The sequence below is a fragment of the Trifolium pratense genome, linkage group LG4, assembly GCF_020283565.1.
Source record: "Trifolium pratense cultivar HEN17-A07 linkage group LG4, ARS_RC_1.1, whole genome shotgun sequence".
Taxonomy (NCBI): Eukaryota; Viridiplantae; Streptophyta; class Magnoliopsida; order Fabales; family Fabaceae; genus Trifolium; species Trifolium pratense.
Genome location: NC_060062.1, coordinates 5,302,244 through 5,312,731, shown reverse-complemented (window position 1 = coordinate 5,312,731; position 10,488 = coordinate 5,302,244). Strand labels below are relative to the sequence as shown.

Here is a 10,488-nt window from a genome sequence, read left to right as displayed (position 1 = left end):
TTTAAACTTCCCCCATAGGCAGTAGCTGAAGCATCCCCTTTAATTTCAACTTTAGACAATATCCATGATCGACCTCAACATTGCTTTTGCAAAACTTGGAGTTTCATTTAACTCTAGAAGAGCTAAATACTCCACCACAACCAAGAGATAATGTGGTTAGTACCGTTCGCCACAACAAAGAGATAATATCATTTATGTACAAGAAAGAAAAATAATAATTTTATTTTACAATGTTTTAAAATTTCCTATGAGTTTTAAAAAGTAACTTAAATTTTGTTATAAAATTATTTAAAAACTATATAGTTTAAAATAATTTTGATAACTAATTTTTATTTTGGGTGTCATGAAAGTTTGAAAGACTTTTTGAATTTCAATAGCTGCTCTGTATTTTGGAAAGGTGTATAGGTTATATAGTGTATTAGGCTTGTCACGCAGAATATGATAAGTTAATATTAGCTTATGCGCCGGTCATGGCCGTGGCAAGGGTCATGACCTGTGCCAAGTCTCAGTTTTTTTTTTATATATAAAAATAATTGCATATATTAGGTAATGAGCATTATTTTTGTTTAGGGACGGATTGGATGTATGCAATTATTTTTATAAAAAAATCGTTTTTTATTTTAATGAAATAAAAGTAAAAAAAATATTGATTAAATTATTCCATTTTTTATTTTAAATAAAAGAAATGTTTTTTATTCTAAACCCAAAAAAAATTAAAAATTATGACGTGGCAATCCACGTAATATGTCACGTGTTAACAGAATCCAACGTGTCAGCGTCACGTTGACTTTCGTTAGTCAACAGTTAGTTTGACTTAACATTTGGTACTAAAACCAAAATTGAAAATTAATTGATGACTAAAAAAAATAGTTTTAAAGTATAAGGACAAAAACTAAAACTCAATATAAAAGTACGACCAGAAAAATATTTTATTAAAAAAAATATATTGAGTCATGAATATAGTAAGGTGGCGTAAAATACATAACTACGTGGCAACATTAATACCGTTACATTTCCCTCCATTCCCAATTTCCAACTATTTCTCTATCTTACGCCGTAAGCGCAAAACCAAAACCAAACGAAAATCCATATGCCGTTAACTGCTTCAATGGGATTCGGGTCGAGTTCTCTAATGTGGTTTCGAAAAGGAATTCGGATCCACGATAACCCGGCTCTCGAATATGCTTCACAAAGTTGTTCTCATCTTTACCCGCTTTTTATAATCGACCCACATTATATGAAACCCGACCCGAATGCTTTCTCACCCGGTTCATCTCGTGCGGGTCTTAATCGGATTAATTTCTTGCTTCAGAGTCTCAGTGATCTTGATATTAATCTTAAGAAGATTGGTTCGAGATTGTTAATTGTTAAGGGTGATCCTTATGAAGTTCTCATTCGTTGCTTGAAACAGGTATATCAAAAAAATTGAATTTTGTTGTTATTGTTGTTGCTAATGTTGCATTGTGGAAGTTTTTTGATTTTAGTCTGTGTTTGGGTGGAGTTTTTGAAATGAAACCGACTCCTTTTTAGGTTTTAAGAGAAAAATTGATTTTAGCGGTTTTTTTGCACGTAGTCTAGTGGCTAAAATTTCATCGCAGAATGTCAGGTTTGAACATGAATCTGCATATTGCAATGTCAATATCAAATGAACTATGTTCACGGAGACTCAATTTATTTTAATCTTAAACAAATGTATCCTAATTTTGCAAAATCGGTCGGATTAAAATTGGGTTTATAGTGAAGTTATGTGTTTGATATTTGATTGTATTATATACTCTTTGAAATCAAATTTGACATATTGGTATAAATTTTCAACTTGGTGGTTAAACTGCTTTTTGGAGGTAAAATCAATTTTAACATGTTGCAAACAATCATTTTTAAAAAACTCACTAAACCCCATGTTAAAACTTGTTTGGAAATTCACTTTCTCAAACGTGATTTTGGATGAAATTGTTACACTTTAAGCAAATTTGACTAGTTTGGGAAACTTATTTCCAAAACAGCTATTAATTCTGTTACTTCTTTTGGAATATAGACAAAAGTTATGTTTGTTAATTCTGTTGGTTATTTTGGTTGATGCAGTGGAACATTGGAAAGTTATGTTTTGAATATGACACTGATCCATATTATCAGGCTCTGGATATTAAAATCAAGGTAATGAATGAGTATTGTTTATTTTGTTTTACAGGTAGACTTAAATGTTAATGTGTTCTATGAAGTGAACATGAGATTTAATAACGAGTTGAGGCATGGCAATCGGTACCCGCGGGTACGGTTTTTACCTTCCCCATTCCCCATACCCGAATCATTGATAAATACCCGTTCCCCGCCCATTACCCGACGGGGATGAAAAATTGAACCCAATCCCCGTCCCAAATGGGTTCGGGTATACCCAAATGGGTTCGGGTATCCCCGAACCTTGCCCTGCCCTGCTGAACCTTACCCGAACGCAAAATTTTCCCGAACACTGACATACATACAATACAAAAAAATTCAAATAATAAAGTACAAATCAAAATTTCAATGCATTAAACATACAAATGAAATGATATTCCAAAATATCAAACCAAAATTATCAAAACCATAAAATAGTACCGGTACAAACCAATATTCCAAAATACCATCAAAACAACCACATAACCAAGAATGTTCTACATCATTGTTCACTGAAATTGCTAAAAAAACAAATAACTAAGAACAATTGTTCATTAAAAATCCTAACTCAAGTAGATAAATTATATGATATGTGACATTATAAATAAATAAATAGGCGTAATATAGTAATTTTATATAAACGGGCGGGTTCGGGGACGGGTTCGGGGTGGGTACCAATATCTCCGTTACCCGCCCCATCCCCATGTTTTGAAATCGGGGAAAACCCAAACCCGAACCCAAACCCAGTCAAATCGGTTTTTCCCCGTCAAATTCGGGGTGGGTTCGGGCGGGTACCCACGGGTACGGGTTCTGTTGCCATGCCTAAGTTGAAGGTATATTTAACTTTTGTTTTGTTATTATAGGACTATGCTCTTAAGACAGGGATTGAGGTTTTCTCTCCTGTAAGCCACACGCTTTTCAATCCAACTGATATTATACAGAAGGTGAGTTTGAAGCTTGAAGAGATTAATCTCCAATTTAACCATTGATTAATTTATGTCATTGTAATTTGTTTGTACCAATTAATTATGTACCACTGATTTCCTAGGTCTTGTATTGCTGCTACTTTTGTTCTGATTCCATTAATTCACGGTCAATTTGTCCATGTTCTTGTGCAAATGTGAAAACAGAATGGAGGCAAGCCGCCGCTTAGTTATCAGTCGTTTGTCAAGCTTGCAGGGGAACCGCCATCTCCGCTCTCAACAAGGTATTCTTCACTTCCTCCGGTTGGCCATCTTGGAAATTGTGATATTTCTGAAGTTCCAACCATCAAAGACCTTGGATATGGAGATGCTAAACTGGTACGCATATTATATTTTAAGATTATAACCCTTCAGGAGTACCTAATGAGAGAAGTTAAATAGGCTTCTAAAAAGTATCGGCCTTGTGTATTTAAAAATAAATAATCTGTCTTGAACCTGACATAGGCTAGGCCATAGGCCTCTGTCGGTCGGCCTGACCTATAACCATCCCTAATTATCATAATCCTTCAGGAGGACCTAATGACAGGAGTTAATTTCAGGAGGAGTTCTCTCCTTTCAAAGGTGGTGAATCAGAAGCATTGAAAAGATTGGAAGAATGCATGAAAGACAAGGTTTTTTTAACATTATAGTATTATAAAATGAAAGGCTGTAAGCTGCTGCAATTCACGACTAGCGATGCCAACTCATTAGCGTTTACATAAAAAATTAATGTTTCTTGCTGAAAGATCAACTGCTTGTAATATAACATACTGTTTAAGTTTTTTCTTTCTTCTGTATATTTCTTGTTTTGTGATTTCAGAATTGGGTAGCAAACTTTGAAAAACCCAAGGGTAATCCATCTGCATTTCTTAAGCCAGCAACAACTATTTTATCACCTTACTTGAAAGTAAGTCAAAAACTGTAAAACCTGAATTTCTTAACTTGTCTCTTTTGCTTGATTGAACTACTAATCTTAATTGGACCTTGGGTTCTTTTCTTCTTTCTTGTTTTTCTATCTTCTTGGCAGTTTGGTTGTCTCTCTTCCAGATATTTCTACCAACGCATTCAAGATGTATATAAAATTTTGCCAAAACATACTTCACCACCTGTGTCTCTTCTAGGACAGGTCACAATTTTCTCCGGAAATCATTACTTTATTGTTTTTTCTGAGCTCAACTTTTAAGAAACTAAAGATGTTGTCATGTTGACACGTGCAGTTGTTGTGGCGAGACTTCTTCTACACTGCAGCTTTTGGGACTCCAAATTTCGATAGGATGAAAGGCAATAGGATATGCAAGCAGGTGCGACAACAATTAATGGTCACTAATATATATTATTAATCTATTTTATGTTTTAGTTAAAAGAAGAGATCAAATCATAAAGTTTAAGAAATAAATATATGTTGTCTTTAGGTGCCTTCAGCTTACACCATTTATTGTCTGGAATTCTTAATAGTGTACATTAGCATATTGAAATACTTCTGCATCCAAGCATTAAATATCACCATTGCTAGATTATTAAGTTTAAATGAAGTTGTCCGGTTGGAAAGCGACTAATCTTTCGTTTGCTGGAAGAGTCACGCTTGCAAGATCTGTTATTCAAGCTATTCCAGTCTATGCTATGATGACAATACCAATTCCTAAGAGTATTCTTCAAGATATTCAAAGATTCCAGAGAAGGTTTATTTGGGGGCATGAAGAAGGAGGCAAGAAGTTTCATATGATAAAGTGGGATATTCTTACTCTTCCTAGATTTGGTGGAGGTTTGTCCATTCGAAATCTCTCAACAATGAATAATGCATGCCTTATGAAGATGAGCTGGGAGCTCAAAAATCACAAGGACAGTTGTGGTGTAAGGTTCTAAGAGAGAAATATGGAAGAGGTCGTATTGAAGAGGGTAACATTATAGCTAAAACTTCAGATTCGTTCATTTGGAAAGGCATAATGTCTGCGTAGAATAATATAAATCGTTTCGAGGGGTGGTCATTAGGTGATGGGAGATCAATCAATGTATGGACTGATAAATGGTTGGAGATAAATTAGTTTTATCTACTGGTATAGACATCATTCAAGAGGAGATAAGTAACTGGACTGTCGCAGATTTGGTAGATGATGCGGGACAATGGAAAGTTACTTGTTTGAGTGATCTGGTTAGCCAAGAGATAATGCAAAAGATTATGGATATTTCCCCTCCGATGAGAGAGGATGGTGCAGATATGAGAATTTGGCCTGGAGACAAGCTAGGCCGATTTTCAGTGTCGAGCGCGTATTCGATGCTTCAGGGTCACCATGAAATGATATCTGATTCAATATGGAAGTGTATCTGACTACTTGATGTACCGGAGCGAATGCGTTGCTTTGTCTGGCAGCTAATGTATGGAAGATTACTAACAAACAACATTTGTAGTCGTTGGGGTCATGGTGATCCATATTGGGAGCATTGTGTTGGCATTGAAGAAACAACGATTCATGTGATGCGTGACTGTTCGGTGGCTTATGATACTTGGAAGCAACTAGTTCCATTAAGGGGGAGATTGGAGTTTTTTTACTTGTGATTATTATGATTGGGTTGTTAGCAATTTGAAAGTTACTGTCACAGTAGCTGACAGTGTGGAATGGAAAGTGGTGTGGGCTACTACATGTTATTACTTATGGAGGTGGAGAAATAGACTCAAGTTTGATGCAAATTTTGTGAGACCTCTTCACACACAGATAGAGATCATGAAGTGTGGATTATTACTATAAAGCTAAACCAACATCAGATGTGGCTTTGAAGGGATCAAGAAGACGTGTTGATGTCCGATGGGAAGCACCTCAGCAGGATTGGATATGTCTCAATACGGATGGTGCCTTGTTATGAGGTGTGGCTGGATGTGGTGGTGTCTTCCGAGATTCTAGTGGTGTATGGAAAGGAGGCTTTGCGAAAAATGTTGGGAGAGCTAGTGCTTATTTAGCGGAGCTTTGGGGAGTGTACGAAGGTTTGTGTTTAGCTAGGCGACAAGGTTACACAAACATTGAGTTGCAGGTTGATTCATCGGTGGTGGTGAGTGGTCTTGAGGGTGTAGAAGTTGGTAATGCTCATGGTCGCATTTTGATAAGTAGAATTCGTCGTCTAATTCAAATGAATTGGAATGTTCGAGTTTCTCATGTATATGGGGAAGCAAATAAGGTTGCGAATGCTATAGCTTCATTGGGATGTGAGATGCAAGGTTTCTCTTACTTTGATGCGCCTCCGACTAGTTTAGAGCAGTTGTGCTTAGATGATGTGATGGGAGTTTCTACTCCTCGTGTTATATTCATGTAATTTTATTTTTCTTGATATTTGCCCCTCTCTTTATGCAAAAAAAAAGAAGAAGATTATTATGTTTATGCTTCGCGAGTACTATTGATACTTTGTGGTTGTTCTCTAATTATTGATACTCCTTTGTTAAAAGCAAAATACTTATTAATCATTATAAATGTTGTTATGAAATTTCTTATTACAATTTGTAGATTCCTTGGAAGGACGATGATAAACTTCTGGAGGCTTGGAGAGATGCCAAGACAGGATTTCCTTGGATTGATGCCATCATGGTTCAGGTTTGGGTTTTGACATCCGTTTCCAAATAAAGCAATTATAAATGGGCGTATTACTTTGAAATTCCATGCCTCAAACCGAGTGTACTATGATGCTTTTATTAGCCTTCTCATTCAGAAAATACATTTGAAAACATTTTTTTTCTGTTGTAGCTACGTCAATGGGGTTGGATGCATCATTTGGCACGACATTCTGTTGCGTGTTTTTTAACTCGAGGTGATCTGGTATATGGCATTGATACTCTCAAGCATGCCATCTTTTTTTGTACTCTGTTATTCTATACCAATGTTGTTTTTCTGTTTGTTACAGTTTGTTCATTGGGAAAAAGGACGTGATGTCTTTGATAGGCTTCTAATTGATTCAGATTGGGCAATTAATAATGGAAACTGGATGTGGCTCTCATGTTCATCTTTCTTTTATCAGGTTTGAACTAGTTCTGATTAGATCTTCTGTCTCAGTGGTTGAATCCTGAATTTTTGCATGTTTTTGTCTATGATGATCAGTATAATCGTACTTATTCTCCAACCACATTTGGTAAGAAGTATGACCCTAATGGTGACTATATTAGGAATTTTCTCCCAGTCTTAAAAGGTAATTTTAAGTTCCCTAATGTTCACCATCTTCTATTATCCAGTAAGTTCTCATTGATAAGGTTTAGTACTTAAAATTTAGTGTGTGTGTCAGCAGATATGCCCAAGGCGTACATCTATGAACCATGGACTGCTCCTCCAAGCATTCAGGCCAAAGCAAATTGCATAATTGGAAAAGACTACCCAATGCCAGGTCAGTTCAGTCATCTAGTGTTAGAATAGCAAATCTAGTTCTAAAGTAAGAAGATAACCACGATTGGTCACAAAGCTCGACCAATTATATCTATGTCTCCAACATCTGAGTGACTGTTGTAATTTTCAATTATTCTTTGATATATTTATTGCTAATAATTCTTTCTTCTTTGTAGTTTCTTATGACCCTGATATCTGAGGGTTATTATCATTTTCGAATTTGCATATATTTTATAAATATATGCATGTGAATAGCCAAAAATAGGTAGCTTAAATAACCTTTAGAACATATTGTTGAGTATGGCTCATATTTACTCATAAGTCCAATGACGCTTGTGCGTAGTGGTGCATTGTGCCCTGTAACAGCAGCCAATCTGTTTCAGAAACTTTAGGCACAATTGATTGAACTACGCGATCAATCATTTGTGTTCTTGTGTGTGTTTACTTATCTAATTTTATTCTTGTTAGAATTAAGAATCTGTAGATTTCCTAGATTGATTATTAGTATTCCTAATATTATACAACTTCCTAGGATAGTGCTTGTTTATTGTGATTCAATGTATTTGTTGTAACATCATTATAAATACAAGTTGTGTGATCTCATTACAGACACACATAAATTACATAATCTTATAATTCTAAAACTAATTTTCCTGATCAAATTGACATGTTTTTGTTATGTTTGTGTTTACATGGGGTTCAGTATATATTATCCTTGCTTATGTTGTACAAGTTGTGTTTTCAGTTGTTTCTCACGACTCTGCAAGTAAAGAGTGTAAAAGGAAAATGGGCGAGGCTTATGCATTGAATAAAACACTGAATGGTTTGGTTAGTGAAGATGATCTGAAAAACTTGAGGAGGAAATTGGATGAGGGTGAAGATCAAAGAACTAAAGCTAAAAGATCTAGGCAACTGCTAATTGGCTGATGGAAAACTTAACTGATTTTTTCAACCGTCATGGTGTGAGTTGTAGTTTATGCAAAGTTTGGAATATTGCTTTACATTTTTCATGATGACATGTTGTATATCAGACATTCCTTAATGTAGTGCATATTAGTATCATAGACTTGTTCTAGCTGCTGTTGTCATAACACCAAAAATTTCATGGCCGACCCTGATAATAAACATTTAAATTACAAGATGATGGTCCAATTGTATATTTTAACTTTATGATAAGTTAAATTTTATACTTTATAAATTTACAATACAAGCCGACCGAGCCTATGATTTAATTCCACTTAAATAAAAAAAATTCATGTAAAAACCTTTTTTTTTAATAAACAATTTAACGTAGAAACTTGATTCTAACAACTTACACTCTCGTGACATTTTATAAGCAAATTTAATCTTTTTAAGTTTATTGTATAATTAAGAATATTGTTGGTGTCACAAAAGACACAAGTTTAATTCGTCCCGTGACATTCCTTAATGCATTGGCAAGTTTATTAATCCTTTCGTTAATGCCAATGCATTTGAGCGTCTTTTCGTCATTACCTTTTCATGAAACAAAATAATATTTTATCTTCTTTTAGATTAATAAATTTAATCAATAATATAAATCAAATACATTAATTATTCAATAAATCTAAAAAGATAAAGTGTCTCTTATACAAAAGATCAGATAGAGTAATTAATATTAGTGCTTTCTTTTGTTGAGAATAATTTATGAGCTTAATAGACGTATACTAGAGTTTCATATATTGTTGGGGTAAAATAGTTTTACACCAATATCTAATAAAAACCACCATATTTTTGTCAATTAATTAATTTCAAAATAATTATATAAGAGTAGATAAATATGATAAAAATAGCCGCGGTGTACAATGTCCGGTGCAATGTGCTATTTGTAACGACGCAGAAGAAGACATCTTGCATGTGCTGTTTATGTGTATGACAAGTAGGCGTTGTTGGCAGCGAGCAGGGCTATGGAATCATGTAAATGCAGGTCTGAATACTAATAATAATATTGATGATAAAACCCACTTGGGGTTGGTCGAGTGGTGTTGGCTTGGGCCCTTGGAGTATGCTCCTCTCAAGGTCTCAGGTTCGATTCCCACTGGTGCCAATTTCGGTGGGCCAAGTCCATACAGAGCAAAAAAACTCTGGCTTTAAATGGGGCCCCCGCAAGTGGGCGGTGGGATTGGTCCCCTTGGATTAGTCGGTCCTAAGGCCGGATACCAAGATTTCAAAAAAAAAAAATAATATTGATGATAATCTATTCTCAGTTTTGCACAGGCTAGACAAAGATCAGCAAGAATTCTTTAGTGTGATGGTGTGGAGTATATGGAAGCGCATAAATAATCAAGTATGGGATAATATCACCGACTCCGACCAAACTGTGGTAGAACGAGCTAGACATTTAATAACAAGCTGGCGTGATGCACAACAGATCCGCTCTCTAACCAACACTGTTCAGACAGTCCCGCAGAAGATGATTTGGGTCAAGCCAAGTCATGGAAGGTACAAGTGCAATGTAGATGCTTCTTTTTCCCTTACTCATAACAAAGTGGGTATTGGTATGTGTATAAGGGATGACCATGAAAGGTTTGTGGCTGCCAGAACACAATGGGTAGAACCTATTCTTGATGTGGAGCATGGAGAAGCCATTGGTTTGTTACAGGCTTTAAAATGGGCGGTGGACCTACAATTACACGACATAGACTTTGAGATGGATTGCAAACGGGTAGTAGATAGTCTTTATAGCAAAAGAACCTATTTTTCTGATCTTGGAGCTATCTTAGGTGATTGTAGAACTATTTTAGCTTCTACTCTTGTGAACTCTCATGTTAAGTTCATCCGGAGACAAGCAAATGAAGTTGCTCATAGGCTTGCCGGGGCGGCTACATCGTTAGCTAGTTTCCATAATTTTATCGATATTCCTACATGTATTTACGATATTATTATGAATGAAATGAGATAAGCCTTTTACTGTCAAAAAAAATATGATAAAAATAGTAAATTTTTATTTTATTAGATAGCATATAGATAATCTTTTAAATTCAAAATTAATTAAT

At 35.2% G+C, this 10,488-nt stretch overlaps 2 protein-coding genes across 3 annotated transcripts; both read left to right on the top strand.

Annotated features, from left to right (window-relative positions):
* Nucleotides 1-983: 983 nt before the first annotated feature.
* LOC123921575 ((6-4)DNA photolyase) lies at nucleotides 984-8,650 on the top strand. 2 transcript variants are annotated; one of them, XM_045974170.1, is made up of 14 exons: nucleotides 984-1,411; nucleotides 2,083-2,154; nucleotides 3,018-3,098; nucleotides 3,285-3,455; nucleotides 3,677-3,748; nucleotides 3,937-4,023; nucleotides 4,144-4,242; nucleotides 4,334-4,417; nucleotides 6,608-6,694; nucleotides 6,845-6,916; nucleotides 7,002-7,115; nucleotides 7,196-7,283; nucleotides 7,380-7,475; nucleotides 8,220-8,650. In XM_045974170.1, the coding sequence occupies exons 1-14, from the start codon at nucleotides 1,091-1,093 to the stop codon at nucleotides 8,399-8,401; spliced, it is 1,626 nt and encodes a 541-aa protein (XP_045830126.1). In that variant the 5' UTR covers nucleotides 984-1,090; the 3' UTR covers nucleotides 8,402-8,650. The 2 variants fall into 2 exon arrangements, with proteins under 2 accessions (XP_045830126.1, XP_045830128.1); XM_045974172.1 differs by lacking the exon at nucleotides 7,196-7,283 and having other exon boundaries at nucleotides 1,018-1,411; nucleotides 8,220-8,355.
* A 1,093-nt stretch (nucleotides 8,651-9,743) lies between these two features.
* Nucleotides 9,744-10,394, top strand: LOC123921997. Its single transcript, XM_045974747.1, has one exon. It carries the CDS (start codon nucleotides 9,744-9,746, stop codon nucleotides 10,392-10,394), a length of 651 nt encoding a protein of 216 aa, XP_045830703.1.
* Nucleotides 10,395-10,488: the final 94 nt, after the last annotated feature.